The sequence below is a fragment of the Porites lutea genome, chromosome 1 (genome assembly GCF_958299795.1).
Source record: "Porites lutea chromosome 1, jaPorLute2.1, whole genome shotgun sequence".
NCBI classification, from domain to species: domain Eukaryota; kingdom Metazoa; phylum Cnidaria; class Anthozoa; order Scleractinia; family Poritidae; genus Porites; species Porites lutea.
The window spans coordinates 17340035-17358597 of record NC_133201.1 but is presented as its reverse complement, the minus strand read 5'-3'; the positions used below and the strand labels follow the sequence as shown (position 1 = coordinate 17358597).

The following is an 18563-nucleotide window of genomic DNA, read 5'->3' as shown; positions in this document are numbered from 1 at the left end:
TCTGGATTCCAATCATTAGTGGGATTCCGGACTCCTTGAGCTGTATTCCGGATTCCAAAGCCCAGGATTCCGGATTCCACCAACAAAAATTCCCGGATTCTGAAATCCTGATTCCCTTACATGGGGTGATCAGTATTTTCTTTCGTTATTGCTTATTCTGAATAACATGAGTAACAGTAATACTGTGCTAAGGCACATATTGGTGCTAGTATGCGGATATTGCAGAATTAAACTGTTAGTTTCCTGTACAAGGCCTATGTGGCCGCATATAAAATACCCCTCTTAGTTTCTGTTTGAAATATTACAAAATTGGTGCAGTAGGCTAAAAAGAGCCTATGGGTATTACGAGACAGTGTGTTCCTGTATCTGCCTAGCTTCATTCTGTTCATTCTTAACCGAAAACTTCATCGACCTCCTTTGAGCAAACACATGTGGAGCAATCGCTGAACGTCGTTTCCATTGCATGGCCCATGTTAGCTTAAAATCTTTCTATGATTATATGCCCAAGTTGACAAATGTAACCGACAACTTATATGGTAACGATTTCAGCGTTTTGTAATCTTAAAAAACCTTTACTGGTTTGCTTTATTATTATTGCTCATACCGTTATCAATCACGATAAGAGCGACTTTTCGAAAATATCGGTCTGTATAGCTTTAACATTAACCATTTTGCTAATTTTGCGCCCACTGATAGCCCTTAATGGGTAACCAACCAGTCTACACTCAGTTCCTCCAAATACCGCGTTCTTTCGTTAAAATTCAAGGAGATTCATTTTGCACGACGATCGGAGAACAAAATACACTTCCACTAAAGCGGAATTTATAGCAAATTTATTTCATCGCAAAATTCCATCGTCTCCGTAGTCAAACTATGACGAATTGCTACACTTTACATTAATGTAGGCAATAGCGAAAATCGTGTTTTAATTAATTAATTAATTAATTAATTAATTAATTAAGTGTTTATCGTACATGAAGATATCGTGCTTTTATTTTGCCCTGATGGCGTCTTACCTTTCTTGTTACGAGTGATCATGACGAACCTTGGATCCTTAGATTGATCGAGGCAAGGCATGTTAGCAATTGACATTGCACATTTAAATCATTCTTTAAAAAACTTTGTCTTGTTCTTACTTGCTTCAGTATTTTCGGAGCGATTGGATAATGGATCCATAAGCAATTACTATCAATTAAGATTTTGAGCTGCTACTTTTTTCGCTGACATTTGAAGTTAAATCTTTCCGAAATGAGGAAAAAATTTTAGGTTTTTCTAGTTTTATAGCCCACGCGCGAAATGTAACAAAAAGACGCTCTCGCAGTTTTTGTTTTATAACAAAACTGGACAAGCTGGCAAAGCTATTTGACGATACGCTAAACTTATTTAACTTTATGGAGGGGATGAAATGCGGCCCGTCAACTCGCTTAAGTGTCAACTTTCTTACGTTCGCGGCATCCATCTCTCCCTCCACTGACACGTAGAAATAAAACGTGGCCTTGAATTTCTCTTCTCAGAAACGTACCCCTCTACTTACGCCGCAATAAGTCTTCGCAATCCTTTTTTGATCGTGAATGTAGTACTTATGGTCCACTAGACAATCACAATCCCCTGTATTGTGCTACAGGATTTTTTTTACTGCTCTGACACTACAAGGAGCTGCAGACCTACAATAGCTGTACATTTATGGCTAAGAAAGCCATTTAGCCAAAAGAGTTATAAAATTCTCTTGATTCGATGCATGCAAAATCAAAAATTTAATACAAGGGTGCTCTTATTGTTTGCACGTCTGTCTGTGCAAAGGCAAATGTGCAATAATTTATGTGTTTTGTAGGTCACCTAATGACCATCTAGAAGAAAAAAACGCCTTCACACTTATAATGTACATTATGACAAATGGACGCTGTTTCCAGATAAATTACGTAATTTTCCATCATTTTTTAGTGATGGAGAGGTATAACGCTTGTCATCTCAGCATCTGCTCGCAGCACTTAACCTTCTTTTAGGAACCAATAGTTTAGTCTTCTAGCATCCATAGGTTTAGTCCATGTATTTCCATTCAGTTTGTTATCATTGTTTTGTTCTATTATTCTTCATATAACCGCTATGCAGGGATTGATTAGTATATAAGCATGATGTATTCATTACGGCAAAATATGCAGTTTGATTTAGTCTAGAATTTTGTACTTGAAAAAATTTTCAGTGTTAAATACTGTTAAATATCAAACATATTTTAAACTATATGCTGACTTCAAGAGGACAAGGTCTACAATTAGTTGATGGTTTTGCAAACCAAGTACAACGTCAAAAAGCCATTTGTGATAAGGCGTATGGATTTTAGGAAGCCAGGTCTGAAAATCGGGTGTTAAAAAGGACATATGAAACAGGCTCGCGATTTGGAGAATCGTGCAGCACACCCCGATACGAATTCCGAGGATTACGCCCCCTCGCTACCAATGGGCAAATGAGTGAGTTTTACTATAGATTTGTTACTGAATGTTCCTATGGCTGCCTAGTTTTTTTAGACTAAAACGTCATTGTGGAGCAATCGCTGAGCGTCGTTTAGACTGCGCGCAAAGGTCTCACAATCATTCTATTTTGTAAATTTACTCATCTATAGCCTTTAATAAAATAACCAAGCAGACTACAGTCACTCAATTTCCACAAATACTGCGTTCTTTTGTTAAAATTTTGGGAGGTTCATTTAGCACGATCGAAGAGAAAAATCTACTTGCCTTGAAGCGAAATTTAACGCAAACTCCACCGCCTCCATGGTCAAACTACAACGAGTTGCAAGGCTTTGAGTACTACCTATATTCGCTATAGTACAAAAATCCTACCTCAAAGATACCACACAGTTTATCAACTTTATAGAAAAGAGGAAAGTTCCAAACAACGCGATCCTAGTTTCTATGGATGTTACCAGCCTGTACACCAATATTCCTCAAGAAGAAGGAATAAACACTGTATGCAAAGCATATGAAGCCTTCTATAAGAACGACACACCCATTCCTACAAATTCACTCAGAGGCTTGCTTAGACTTATACTACAGGAGAACTCCTTCCAGTTCAATGGAAGAAACTATCTCCAGACTCATGGTACCGCAATGGGAACAAAAGTGGCAGTTGCTTTTGCCAACATCTTTATGTCCGCGGTAGAAACAGAAATTATCAATAAAAGCAAGATAAAACCCCTCGAGTGGAAAAGATACATCGATGACGTGTTCTCCCTGTGGGACACAAACAGAGAGGAAATAGACCAATTCATTTTAGAAGCAAACAGGCACCATCCTACCATAAAATTCACGGCTGAAATATCAGAAGAGAAAACAAACTTCCTAGATACTACTATCTTTAAAGGCGAGAGATTCTACAAAGATTCAATCTTTGAAATCCGTACGCACTTTAAACCGACTGAGACATTTCAATACACGCATTTTTCCTCCTGTCGCGCTCCAGGCGTGAAAAAAGGATTTATCAAAGGCGAAGCCCTTAGGCTCCTTAGAACCAACTCTTCAAAGGCAACATTTGAAGAAAACGTTAAAAATTTCAGATCACACTTGCGTGTCCGAGGCTAGCCAGATAATCTGGTAAACAAAATCCTCGCAGAGGTCAAATTTACAGATAGAAAGTCGGCACTTCAACAAAAACCGCAAAAAGTGAAAAACGGATTAATGTCTTTTGTCACACAGTACAATCCATCAGTGCCTAACCTTAAAAATATTTTAATGAGCAAGTGGCATTTAATCGAAAACCAACCAATGCTGAGAGAAATATACAGAGAACCACCTCTCATCTCCTACAGGAGAGGAAAATCCCTAAAAGACATACTTGTTAGAGCTAAACTCTAAAGGTCAAAGACCTATTACATCACGAAACAGCGGGAGTCGTGTTTAGCCTGTCAACCCCTTTTAAGGTGGCTGAACACAGTTTTGCGGGCGGTCAGCGGTGACTCGCGTGACCGCAAGTGCTTTAACTTAGACAAACAAACATGGCGGCGAAAAAGCAATGGTACACAGATGACGATTTCTCAAAATCTACTCATCAAGATTTTGTGATATTTGGCAGAATTTTTACTTTTATCGTATTTTAAATAATGAGAACTAAACTCTGGGTTAAGTCCATCTGCAAAACAGTGGCGAAATCCTAGTTCTGGGCCCCCTGTGTGTGTATCAGGATTAGAGAACATGCCAGGACTGGACTGTTAAAAATGCCATTGTCCATTTGCCAATCATGTTGAAGGGGAACTCAAAATGCTGGTAATTTATTTAGTGCATCAGGGTCTAGAACAAGGATATTAGAGCTGCTTCGCAAATGTTACTAACCACGGTTAGAATACACCTGCAACACAAGCTACCTTGATATTTAATGTTCAAAATATTAGGTAGCTGAGATTGTTGAAAATTTGGAAGACTAATGTAGATGTCTTCAAGACTGAATTAACTTATGCTACAACATTGTGTCCCTAGAGAGGTAGTGTTATCAGATTTTGATTTTGTATATGTTGTAGTTCATTTTTATTTCAGTTCATTTTTATTTTTCATCGTTTCTGGGTATGGTTATGTATGCTAATGAATTTAAAACAAAGGAAAACCAAAAATTAACTGAAATTTAAAATTAACTGCAACATATTAACTAACATGTAACTCACCTAAATGTCACCTTTTTCTCCTTAAGTCGCCTAAAGTCGCCTTAAATCGCCTTAAGTCGCGCAACAGTTTGACCAAATTTTCCTAAAGTCGCCTTAAATCGCCTTAAGTCGCCTAAAATTACGGCGACTTAAGGTCCCAGAGTAGACCTCTATAAAATCGTACTTTGATGCAGCTTTGGTTCGTGTGTGTGGGAATTTGAAAATTCAGTCATTGCTTTCAGGTGTCGTTGGGCTAATGAAGCTGATTTTTCTTAAAGCATTTTAATAAATGTTCCTTAAAAAACGGATTGATTGAACCGTAATTATTATTTTGGTAAAGATAAATAATAGCAGCAAAGCATTTTCAAATAATGGTTTCTTACTCAAAAATTAGGAACACGTATAAAAACACTTTAGCATCAGAATACAGCATCCTTCTATTGATCCCAAGCTGTACCCCACTGACTAGAACTAGGTCTATGCGCTTGTGATTGCCAGAGGAAAGTTTGTGTTTTCGTATTTACTAGGCTTGTCTAAAAAGCGAACGTCACGTGATATGTGATCTTCATGAAACTACTTTCGCAACAACAACGGACAACGGAGATACAAGGAAAAAAACAAAGAAAGATATAAGAAAATATAGTGAAGAAACAGTTGGTGTAGCTTTTTGGTCAGACCCAAGTCAGTACTTGAGATAAGCGTTTCGTCACAATGCTTCTGTCAAGAACAGTCGATAGCTTTCAGGGAAGATTGAACAGCAATGTTCAAAGCACCATGTCGCGTATGGCAAGGGAGCTCATTTGGAACAAACTGTCGAAACACAGGCGCCCTTAGCCTGGTATTTGCACGATCAGCATAAACTGCCCATTTATGACAAGATGTCAAAAAAAAAATCTCAGGAAAAATCGATATTGCGTACTGATAATGATCGAGACTACATTTTGCACTTCACAACGTAAGCGAAAAACTAGCCTCTGCTCAAAGGTTAGAGATAGTGTGAAGTAATATTTCAAACACGACACGCACTGTTTTATCCAATATCCAAACACGAGAAGTGGGTGCACAGACCTACTTTTGTACTCAATTTGGTGGCCATTTTTATCCTAGAGACGATAAAGCCGTCCATAATAAGACAGACGACTATAACATCTATTGTAAAAACGGCAAATAAGACACGCATTTAACCCCTGTCGACATGACATCTTCTGTTAAGTACGTCGTTTAGACGCACTCATTAACAAACGACTTCAATGTCTCAGACGTTGAATTGGCCTAGCCTAAAAACGCGGGACGGCGTAAAGTGGGACGCATTTATACGCCCAACCCGTTCGAAAACGACTGGGAAGAGTCACTGTTTTGTCCTTCTCAGAAAACTCTGTTTTGTTCAATGTGTACCTCTACTTTTATGCGTCCCGGTCTTACACCAGACGACTTTAACGTCTCCAGCATAAAAAAGGCCAGTTAATAACTTGTTTTCCTTTCTTGCATCTTTATGCAATATTTTACTCACTGGAAGTGAATCAAGTTAACCCAGTGTCATAAAGCGAGAATAAGAGAGGGAGCTGCAATTTCTTTTGTTTTTCAGTGAATCGTCTTCCGTTTTTTAACTATACTATAATTTATTGTTTTCTAAACTCAATTCCAGCTCTTTAAAACAGACCCGTGAAGTTCAATTCTTGCAAGACAGGCAGAGGTGGAAGCCCGAGCTTCTCTCATATCGCCAAGAAACGACCATGCAGTTGACTCCCGATAACTCGAACCCTCGCTTACTCGAACCTCGTGCTAACTCGAACCAAAATTGATTTCCCCTGGATTTCCGTCATACATTACTGTAATTTTACCCTCAGTAACTAGAAACCATCGATAACTCGAACATCCCGCTAACTCGAAGTACTGTAGTTTTTGTTTCCCCTCAGATCATTTCTATATAATTTTACCCTCGATCAGAACTCGAACCATGTTTTGAGCCCCTCAAAAGTCGGGAAAAAACAGTCGACTGGCGTCCGAAACATTGAATTTTGAATTTCCCATTGACGTGTTGTGAGCATATAGTTAACTAGAGACACGTAGAGAGGCTGATATTGTTTGTCACAAATCTAACGTGAAACAGCTTTACTTCTCAAAACAGTAAAACGCATGCTCTATTTAGGCAATGTTTTGTTATGTTACGTTCTGATTTATAATCTAGAGGTATCTTCCAATTTTCACTTAACATTTCTACAATTAACTGTGATTAAAATGTTCAGTGTGCCGTAAAACTGTTTTTTCCTTACTCCCGGCTATTTTCTTCGAGCTCCCGATAACTCAAACCTTTTTCGATTTCCCTTGAAGGTTCGAGTTTTTGAGAGTCCACTGTATACTATGGTTTCAACAATAATTTCTGAAGAAGGCTGCAACCTCTTCGTCAATTTCCGAAAGACTATGTGTACAGTACTTCTACCCCCCCCCCCCCCCCGGGTGGGTTACTCCCTTATATAAGCTATATAGGTATGTGCCACCCCATCGGGCAGGGTTTTTGCCCATTTTGGTCTGGAATCAGGAATGGTTTTCGAAGGAACTACGGGGGTGCATGAACGTATTTATCGTGTCAATTCCAAATGAGTATACGTATATAGAAAGAAAGAGAAATATGCAAATTCGAAATGGATTTGAAGAATTTTTTTGTTTGCGCCCTAATCTAAGTAATGATAACATAATTTCTGCCTAAAGGCCAGATCTGAAAACGGGTATGGATTTTAGAGGTCTGGTCTGAAAACGGGTGTGAAAAATGTCATTTTTTTGGTCTGAAATAGGGTCAAGATTTGGGGAACCGGGCGGCACACCCCCACCAAGAGTTCCCAGGAGTACCCTCTGGGAGTTCTACATTTGAAGACATGAATACGAAACATGGACTCCCGGTCCAGGGACCACCCCTGTGGAGCCTAGTCCATGGACCTCTTCAAGGACCCAGACCATGAACTACCCCTGTGGACCACCACTAATTGTTGAAGATAAATTTTCCAGAAGTCTAATCAAATTTTAGGAACCTTCAATGATCTTAAATGGAGGAATCTGTGGTCAGCTTTAATTATCATGATTATGGGCTCCTCATACGTTACACTTGTTCAATTTTTTTTCAATTCCATATATACGAGCAATTCAATGAGTTCATTCAGTCTGGTCGAACCACAACCATATGATGAGTAACCATATTTGAAGGGAGCAGGAGGAGTGGTAGAGAGGAAAAGTCTCCTGCGCAGCTCTATTTTTTTTTGGCTTCGCGTTGCGTGAAAATTGTTTGAAACAAAAACGGCTGCGTATGACACTACGGAGGAAGCTTATGTCTATGTTATTGTAACGACAACAATTTCGACTTAAATGAATGGCAATTTACATGAACCAACCTGTAAGTGTCTGCAGACTGACCAACCACATTGTTTGATGATATGCAGGTCATTTTATTTTTGCTTAGAATTCGTGAGCAGGATTCAATACATTTGTCGACCAATAAACATTTCCATAGGCTATGAGGGAAGGGAAGTCTAGGTCCTCCCTATACCTCTACTCGTGTCCCCTTCAAATATTGTCTCTCCTGCCAGACGTAAACTCAACTCATGTATGAAATTCAGGAAAAAAACTGTTGAGCAAGCGTATTATGCGTATAGTGACTGTTTATTAAAGGAAAACTCATTGCAGCAAAACATTGTACATAAAAGGCTGAATTACGGATACTTTTGTTCTGTAACTCTGACAATATGCACAAAAATAGATAATAAAATCCTGATAATATAAAATGACACAATTTCGCCCATTTTCGTTTAGACGGCTGGTAAAAATTCATCTTCAAAAATAAGGGGTGGTCCACGAGGGTTGACCTTACGGAAAAATAGGGGGACCTAACTGTAGCAGGTTATACAAACCGCCTAAAAAGTATCAAATAAACGATGACAAATCGATATTCTTTTATGGCTCAGTCAATTCCAAGCGTCCCCAATCCCCCCTCCCCCGGGCATTTGTGAGGAATTTGTCATTTTGTTTTGGAAAAGGTGCAATTGCCCCGGATGGGGCCCGGCGTTCATACAAAACCCCACGGTGGGGGTTAAAAATAGGGTGCAAATGCCCCACCCCAGGACAACACGAAAATTATATTTTCCAGTAAACTGATTTTAAGCTGCAAATACCATTTTTATGGGAAATGTCTAATAATCTGGGGTAGCGAATTGATGGAGCGAAAACCACACATACGCATTACTTTAAAGCATAATTATCAAAAAACATTTGTTATAGAAATATCTAAAACAATCTCTGAATAGGCATATTTTTAACTGAAATATTGAAAAAGGAACGATGTTAACCGCTTCTAGAAGAATTGACAAATGCCACACCCCCAGGCAGAGGTTTTCTGACAAGCTACCCACCACCGGGACCGACAAGATGACAAATGCGGGGAAGGGGGGGGGGGGGTTGGCATGCTTGGAATTGACTGAGCCGTTAGTATTGAAATAATGTGCTCATTCTTTATAATAGCCCGTTCCTGGCGTTGAGAGTCTTAGAGGTTAGAGGCGAAATTCCAGGCCAGGGGGAAGAGGGGGAGGGGGCGGGGGGAGGTATGGCTCTTGACTCCCTTTACCTTTAGTAAAATTGAAAAATAATGCAATTTAGGCACTTGATACACAGTATAAGAATATGTGTAACGCTGATAATCTTCGCCAACTTTGCATTCACAGAATGTAAAAATTAAAAAACAAAATACAAAATAAACGCCAAAAACGGTAACTCAAACCTAACTCAATCTTAACTTAAACTTAACTCAAACTCAACTCGGCTAACTCAACCCAGACTTGTAACTCGATCATTATCCCATCTCCAAAAAGCTAAACGCAAAGAAAAGACGGGGGCGGCTATAAATTCGAACATTTAGATTGAAACTTATCACGCATCGAATGTTTTGACTCTGAGAGGGTACGCAGTGTACCAAATGAACACTGATTTTGAAAGAAGAGTTTTAATTAGCTTCTAAAAAAAGAAACTGTGGTGTTGCGGTGGTGGGGAGTGAAATGCAAACATTTGGTTTTATCAACTGAGTTGATAAAGTAGTTTGGCCTCTGTAGAGGGATTGAAAAGCTGTGGTTTATATATCAGATGCTATTTACCAATCAACTAACTTGAACTAATAAACTAAGTGCCTGGTCTAAGCCTAGGAGAGTACCCTCGCCTTTAACAACGACAAAACCAAGGGTATGATCCTATCCACCCCGCAAATGTCCAGAGTACATCACCTTGACGAGTATGATCCTAACATCGCAGTCAGTGGTTATAAACTAAAACGTATTAAATCTTGGAAACTGCTTGGGACGATCACATCAAGCACACGGTATCTGGTTGCTACGCCACTGTATCAATACTGAGAAAACTGTGAAATATCTCGCCAAATGTGAGCTTAGAAAACAACTAGCGGAAACATTGATTTTTTCAAAACTAGATTATGCCGATCTGGTTTTTTACTCTCTACCACAATTCTTACTTCGCCGTTTGCAACGAGTTGAATTTGCTGCCGCAAGTTTTGTACTCGGTCACTATGTTAAGAACTTTCGGGATGTACTTAAGAGCCCATGACTGTAAATATCGAGAATCGCTGGCCAGGATAAGAAAATCGAAAATTCTGATAATTTGTCAGAAAAACCCCTTTAAGGAACTATCTTCGAAAAAAATATTTTCAACTTTCAAGAATCTATAGTTTTCGAGAAAATGAGGAAAAACGAAAATAGCGGTTTTTACCTAATTTTAAAATTCTGCAAAAATTACAGTTAAAATGACCTACTTTATCGCGTCTGTACCGAGGCAAGATTCAAAGCTATAAAACAGAAATATTTTTGTTTAAAAGAATTCTATCTTTTCTTTCTATCCATGGTATGTTTTAAATCATTAACATGATTTGGAATTTTTTACGGTTTAAAAACTACCACCAAGCGCACTTTTTAAAATGGCTAAAAAATGAGCAACTTCAGAGGCAAAAACCTCACCTTGGTATGTGTGATACCTAGCCAAAATGTATACTAGAACAAAGTTCAGCTCTTATATTAACAGAATATAAAATAAAAAATCTGGGTCTTCCTTTTTTGTCTTTACAAAATAAAAAGTTTCGTGACCACCAGTGGCAAAATGTCACGAATTTGCGTAAGTCAAATTTGTAGAAAAATGATGCCGCCTGATTTTTCTTTGTAGTTTCGGTACGTGGTATATTCGAAACGTAGGAGAAAGGATGAAAGCGACTTTAAATGAAGCTAAAATTAAGTAAATGATCTGAAAAATTGATATCCCTGATAACAAATTGCTGTGAAGTTTGGTGACACAATGTGGCGATTTTGCATATAAATACTGTATGCATCTGCGTGTTCCTATCGTACACGAGGACGGGCTTCAAAATGACTGTTAGCATCACGCAATATTTGAGGTTTGAAATAGCATAACCAAGAGAATAGCTAATGTTAGATGTTTTGTTATTTGTATGTTAGCTCTTCTTAATTGTACATTATAAAATTAAGGTTGCTCAGCAATTGTTGAGGGTCCACAATTGGGTTCTCAAATCCCATCTTCCCTCTTGTTTTTTTTTCTCTTAGTCCCGCTATCCCGCCTCGGTTTACGTCCGAATCCCGATCCCGCCCTATTTTTTTTAAAGCGTTTCTTGCTTTCATCATACAATGTTTAAGACCAACCTTTTTGAAATAGGAGACTTGGATGTTTAAGGTTCTTGACTTAGCCATTAGCGACCGTAACTCTATTTTCTGTTTTGCTTATTTGTTTATTTATTTTTTTCTGAGCGTATCAGTACTAAAAAGAAGGTTTAGTTCGATCTGAGTTCCGGCCATAACAGCCAGTTGAATCGGGTAGAAGGATGTTTCGATTTCTTTACTGCTAGATTCCATTATAGGCGCGATGAAGCCAATTGTCTACGCTAACTACGGGTCATGGAAAATGTGTATGAACACCATGGTTGCACAGATTTATAGAATGTTCTCTTTCAGATATGGAAACATAAACCTGGTATGAAATCGAACAGCACAACCAAATGCAAACAACCCCCATGCAGAAAGTTTACTTTTCCAACCTTCTTGGACTTGGTCCTCGATTCTTGTTTAAAATCTCTTTATTTCTTCCACTCTTAAATCCGCACAAAAATAGGTTCGTGTGACCTGCAATAGTTTGCAGATCAGTCCTTTTTTCTCACGGTCGGTTTTAAAAGGTGCCAAAATGTAGTCACGACAAAACTTAATTCCCGTATTCCGCTACTTTTCCCTTACGATTCCCGCTTTCCAACCCAATAAAAATAGGAAATCCCGCTCCCGCTCATTATCAAAACTCCCGCTTCCCGCTCCTTTTTGTTGGCTGATTAGCTCGCATCTTGAATATCACCACAAAAAAAAGCCAAATCCTGCATCCCGCCAAACCTATTGTGGACCCTCATTGTTGTTGGGTGTTGGAGTACTGTATTCTGCAATTGCGTGACCGTTGTCAAACTCAGCACAGTCAGACTTTATTTTTACCGGTAGGATAAAAAATAATGTGAGCTTATGAAGTGTGTAAAGAAATATTATTCATGTCTGATAACTTAACTTTACTTTATTCACCTAAATGACATACATCTTTCTTGGAGTGGGCACATGCTTTTATGGTACCGATAGTTCATTCGTCAAGGCATTTTGGGGGATTTGCCATTAATAACACTATACATCAGACCCTGTAAGTTTGCAATAAAAAAAAATCCGAAATAGTTAATTTTCTCAGTAGTTTTTCAAAGTTATATTTTGGTGAAATTGCCATGTCTCGCATATTAAAAATAATCGTGAGTAAAGACCAGATTAAAGTAATCATTGCCCCCTTTTCTCTCTTTTCTGAAATTCTTCCACCTGCTCTTTCTGCCTCTTCACTGTTCGTGCGTTCAACACTATTAAGTCCAGACACGATTTCGGACACCCAAAGATGGTCAAAGATCGCCAAGTGGACCGACCCGTAATTGTGCTATTGATTAGTTGAAACCTTAATTCATTGAACGGACCCTCACGGATCCTCGCAATTGTCCTCTAACAGAAAAGGTAAATCAGATGGAGGGAGTACTGCCGACACTGGGGTCGTTTTGGTGTTTTTTTTTTAACCATGAATATCCTTCATGAACCCAGTTAGCTTTCCATTTATTCAACAAGGTTGTAAACTGATTAAAATCAACAAGGATGGATTTCTTCACTGGTACCTCATTTAGCAAATTTTCACCTATCTTCATGTATCTTGAGAGAGTTACACACACACAAAAAGCAACATTTGGGGTAAAAAAATCTACTTCCAATTTTTCTATTCACCTTCTATTCTCTACAGATTAATTAAATGTCCCTTTCCTGAAAAGTTAGCCAGCCAAACTTCCTTGCAAAACAAAGACAGTGGGAAGACGATCAAGTGTCGGAGCAACAGAAGAAGAAAGGCAAAGGGAAAAAAGAGAGCGGGAGAGAAAGATCGATATAGGTTCGAAAGAGAGGTCAAAATTTTGGCTTCCGTGAATGCTCCAAAAAAGCTTCTAAATTAGTGTACGTCCAATTGAGCAGTCTTGTGTTGCAAATCTCTTTTTCAGCCTTTCCCATATCAAGCTAACTGGCTAGCCTGCATAACAGGGGTGCGTTTTTCAGGCGAGCGAAGGCAATTAAGCCCGAAGCCGGAGCGAATGCAAGTGAGGAGAGCCATTAAGGGGTGTGTCTGGGGCGGAATGCAAAAAAACAATGGTATGTGGACGGCCGTTGTTTTTTCTACGTCTTCCCAGTCGCGCTTGTCTGCGCTTCTCACTCACTTCGCGCTTGCCTTCGCTCTCCTGCAAAAACGCGAAAAAAAACAATGCCTGTTTTGCAGGCTAGGTTGAAAGCCGGTCCAAAAAGGAGGATTTGGTCAAAAGGCGGGGTTTTCTTCTACTAAAATGGGCCGTCAAAAAAGAGTTAAAGGGGCTATGCCAAGCCAATTGCTAGTTCATTTTAAAAAGCTAATATGGTCTTCATTTCGCATAAATTTAGTTCCAAAAATTATGGTCCAGTTTTGTTATGTAACACTATATTTAGGCACTGAAACTGTTTCCTGTCGCTTTCTGTTGCTACTGATGGCCCAGCATGGACATAGACTGAAAATTGGAAAAATTGGGCCATCTTTTTCAAGTTTCTTTGAATGCATCATCCAAAAAGACATTTTTGGCTAGTGCTCCCTGATAAAATGATATCTTCTTCATACCCCACATCTAACTCTACACTGAACATTTTTTGACCGGGTAAAGGCAGTAAGTAATGACTTTAGCACAGAATCAACCTAAAACAGCAAATATACTGATTTGGGGTCTTCTTGACAAGAACTGTCACAGGGAGCCCAGAACCCCAACTTCACACATTGACAATCTGTAACCAGCTGTTGTCATGTTTCGTTCCTGCGGATATATAATATTAGATACCGTCCAAACTTAAGGACACTGTTATTAGAGGGCCTGCTGCTAAGAGGGAAATATCTAAATAATGGATTTTTTTTGCCTGGTATCACAAATGGCTAGAGCTAAAATTTTCATGGTCGAAATTCCAAACCAAGGAAAAATGTTTTTCCGTAATTTTTTGGGTAACGGCACATGTTATTCAGCAATTGAATAGCCGCACCCCCTCGCATATGCCATAGCTTAACTCTTCTTTCCCTTTGTCTGCAGTTCTTTCCTTCTTTACTATGGGAAACGGTTAGGCGTAAATAAAACTGCCGATGCCACTTACTTACCTCACTATGTTATTTAGCTCCTTGGTCGCTATCAACTACCCTGCGAGCAGAGGCCCTTCGATCTTCCTAGATAAGTCGGGAAGAGGAAGAGAAGGGTAGCTATCAACTAAACAGTGATTCGATCGGACGTTCCGGTGTGAAGGCACGAGCTGGGACATTGAGGGTACTGACGTTAATACTCCTGAGCAAAAGGCAGGTATTTCTTTAAACAAAACTCGGGTCGCTGTAAACTGAAAAACGTAGTCAAGTTACGCTTTTACTCTGCGTCGCCTTACTGTCCGGTTAGTAAATGGTACTTACGTCGATATAAGTTCGTTGCCGCATACTGCGATAGGCCAGGGGCGTCAAGGATGACCTTTCTGATACTTCTCTTTTCAAGATGATGCTACGTTTTGCAAGCACTCGACATGGGTGGGAGTTGGTTAGAGTAGCTCAAAAGCGGTGAACAAGGAGTCTTATCTTTCATCGACAAATCCTAGTCGCATCGTCATGAAAGGTGATTTACTCTGTTGGAGCACAGTTTAACCTCCATGTGCGACCACCTATCCAAAACACCAAAACCCACCCACTTAGGTCTTACAGTTGGAATCTCTCCTGAAAGCGCCCGCGACCACTAATTGGGGCGGACTGTTTAATGATTTTGCATTGTTTTTAACCTCTTGTAAGCGACCACCTGACGAGTTTTCTGATCTCTTGTGGTAGGAACAACAACAACATGGAAAGGCACATATCGTAACTTGGAAACTGCATGCAATAAATTATCTTCCTTAAAGTAGATGTGTCCAGTTTTCTTCTCAAAGAAACCTCCTGTGGTTCGATTCTCGTAAGAGACCACCTCCCGTTAGCGACCACTAAGTCTGCGCATTTTGGGTGGTCGCTATCGGGAGGTTCTACTGTAGTCTCCTTTTCCAGTTCTCCGGCGGCGTCGGTTGGAACTTGTTTTGGTTCATGGGTTTCGCACATAGATTTACACACTAAGGCGCTGCTACATTATATTTTGAAATCAACAAATATCATTTTGTATTTGAAGGAAAACGCCCCTTGGTAGGTGGTACAACTCCGCGATGACCTAAAAGAGGCAGTTTTTGCGGGAAAGATGTTTCGGATTCGTTTCGGAGGAGAGAAACCGCTGGACCGTATGAACTACGATCACTTAGCTGTTTCCTAGGGCCTTTGGTAGCTGCCTAATTATACCTCTATTTGTGAAAAAGTAAAGAAATTAACTAAGGGACGGTTTGTTGTTTGTAATACGTAGTAAAAAAAATCAGATTTCAACATCTCTGGCAAGAAAATGCTAACTTTTAGTGCGTGACTGACAAGCATGCAAAGTTAGTATCCCTTCTAATAAACTACTGAGAAACAAATGATGTTGCGAACAGCGCATTGTCTGTTCAAAACAAAGTTGCCATAAAATTTCATAAGGAGAAAAAAATCAGTAAAAGAAGGCGGAGCTGCTCGAGACGTAGTTGCGTGACATTGTTACTCTAACTGTTAGTTTATGACTTCCTCTCACACAGTGTATCCCGTTCGCAAAAAACCTAAATAAACCTAACAATAAAATTTCAAGGAAAATGTACCTACCTATTTTAGATATACCGGAGGCGAATTTACGATGATACATATGGATGCTAATACAAGGAAGTCAGGAAAAGAAACGAGAGACATGGGATATTAGTTTACATAATAATTCGGCGCTTTTATATAACGCTTCTTCGAGGTCGTTTATTATTACTATTTTTTGTGAACGGTTAATTGAGGGTCTCAATGGGGTGGTAGCTTTTGCGGTTATCGGCTAAAATTTTGGCTCTTTTACGGCTATCGGTTAAATTTTTTCCAATTACGGTTAACAACAAAGTTAAAAATTAATTTCTTTTCTTTCAAGGTGTTAAATATTAATAAACCTGTATTTTTTGTATCTTTGAAGCAAAATAAAGGTAGGTCTTAAGATCATCTCGGGATGAAATAAGCCATTCTTTTGAAAAATTTTAACATTTGATAGGTCATACTTTTTATAAAGTATTCCACTTCTAATATTATTTTACGCACGTACAAATGTCAATAGTCAATTTAAAAATAATCTTTGTGAAAAAGCAAAAAAAAGCAGACACCTAAACGCTCAACTCAAGGCCGGGGCACGACATTCATTTAAAACAGAAATGGCCGTTTTCACACTAGAGGCAGATTATTCGGGTGAGACTGGTTATCCGTTTGATAATTCGCGTCAGATAGGTAATACGTCTTTATTTGGAAATGGAATGGTTTTAATTTTGAATCAGAAAAATCCTCCTGGCTTTCTCCGTCAATTTTGACGGACAATTTAATTGAAGATGGATTAACCATTTCAGATAGCCTGTGTACAGCTGCCACCTCCCTTCAGAAAGAGGAAGGGAGAAGGAGTGTCTGTGGGGGAGGGGGTTACTGTACACAGGCTAGTCTCAGTTGGATAATCCATTTCTAGCTCTAGTGTGAAAACGGCCAATGTAAAACAATTCCCGTGTCCAGTGTTTTCAGTGATAGCAAAGGACTGTAAAGAACGACTGTCCCGTTGCCTTGTCCGGAGGCCTCATTATTCCGCGCGGCTGATGCGTTTCGGGTCACGTGGTCCCAGCGAGTTTTTTTTATCAGATACGTCACCGAAATGCCTTGACCGAGATTGCGTGGGAAGACGCCTTAGCGTCAGAGAAAAACAGGGAATTGTGACATGGAATTCACAGTTATTTATCGGCGACGTGTTTTACAAACAGTGACATCTCTGCGTGTTGCGAGTATTTCGAGGGCACGACCTCCTGAAAATCTCAAATATCAATCCCCAGCAAGAAGCCAGATTTTCGCTATGCAAAAAATTAGTGCCCCGAGATAGCGGCGTCGGAAATGGAGCCCAGGTCTAGGTCAACACCTAAAAGCTAGGCGCTTGGCCTAACGTGCCTACGCAGTCAAAGTAGCCGGGAAATAAAAAACGTAACCATAAGTGAGTTTAGCACCTTCCTTAAAACTAACAAATCTAGGGAACAATTTCTTTTACAGTTAACTCTTTCTTACCCTATTTACGGCTAACGGTTAAAATTTTTCAATTTTTACGGCTATCGACTAGATTTTTGGCCGTTTTACGCCTATCGGTTAACCCCATTGAGACCCTCTTAATTACTCTGATATTTTAACATAAACTTTATCAAAAAACGTTTTCTTGCTTCGTGATGTTTCCGAATATTACATACTGACCCTGAATTGAAACAAAACCGGCTGCCGCAACATTTCTCTACAAATTTGACTTATGCAAGTTTGTGACATTTTTCCACTGGTGGTCACGAACCTTTTTATTTTGTAAAGGCGAATCAGGAGTACCCAGATTTTTTATTTCATATTCTGTTAATATAAGAGCTGAACGTTGTCCTAGTATACATTTTGGCTAGGTATCACACATACCAAGGTGAGTTTTTTGCCTCTGAAGTCGCTCATTTTTTAGCCATTTTAAAAAGTGCGCTTGGCGGTAGTTTTTAAAAAACCGTAAAAAATTCAAAATTAAGTTTATGGTTAAAACATACCATGGATTAGAAAGAAAAGATAAAATTCTTTTAAACAAAAATATTTCTGTTTTATAGCTTTGAATCTTGCCTCGGTACAGACGCGATAAAGTAGGTCATTTTTACTCTAATTTTTGCATAATTAATTAGGTAAAAACCGCTATCTCGGCGTTTTTCCTCATTTTCTCGAAAACTACAGATTCTTGAAAGTTGAAAATATTTTTTTCGAAGATAGTTCCCCAAAGGGGTTTTTGTGACAAATTATCAGAATTTTCGATTTTTTTAGCCTGGCCAGCGATTCTCGATATTTACAGTCATGGGCTCTTAAGAACTTTGTACCCGAGTTGGCTCCTATAATCCGAGATATTTATAAGCAGTCGTTAAGGGAGGGGTATATTCGGCATTTCTCCTCAAATCATCAATTGTTAGTCGTCTTCCTAAGGTGATCCCTCCTAGGGCCATTGAAAGTGATCTAAGACCGATTTCGCTTACGTGTACATTAGTGAAGGTTATGGAGGGTTTTACTTGCATGCAGAAGACTTATACCCCTACTTGATGACAAAATCGACCATCGCCAATACGCTCGCAAGAGGCATTCGACAACAGATGCCCTTTTATACAGGCTGCAAGCTGTCTATGAAGCGGTGGATAGT

The 18563-nt window shown here is 39.2% G+C and overlaps 1 protein-coding gene across 1 annotated transcript; it reads left to right on the top strand.

Annotated features, from left to right (window-relative positions):
• The first annotated feature begins 2909 nt into the window (after positions 1–2909).
• On the top strand, positions 2910–3575 carry LOC140925249 (uncharacterized). Its single transcript, XM_073375274.1, has one exon. The coding sequence runs from the start codon at positions 2910–2912 to the stop codon at positions 3573–3575; it is 666 nt and encodes a 221-aa protein (XP_073231375.1).
• Positions 3576–18563: the final 14988 nt, after the last annotated feature.

Excerpts from the sequence above, each read along its gene's own strand:
- LOC140925249 (XM_073375274.1), top strand. The coding sequence starts at position 2,910 with ATGGATGTTACCAGCCTGTACACCAATATTCCTCAAGAAGAAGGAATA.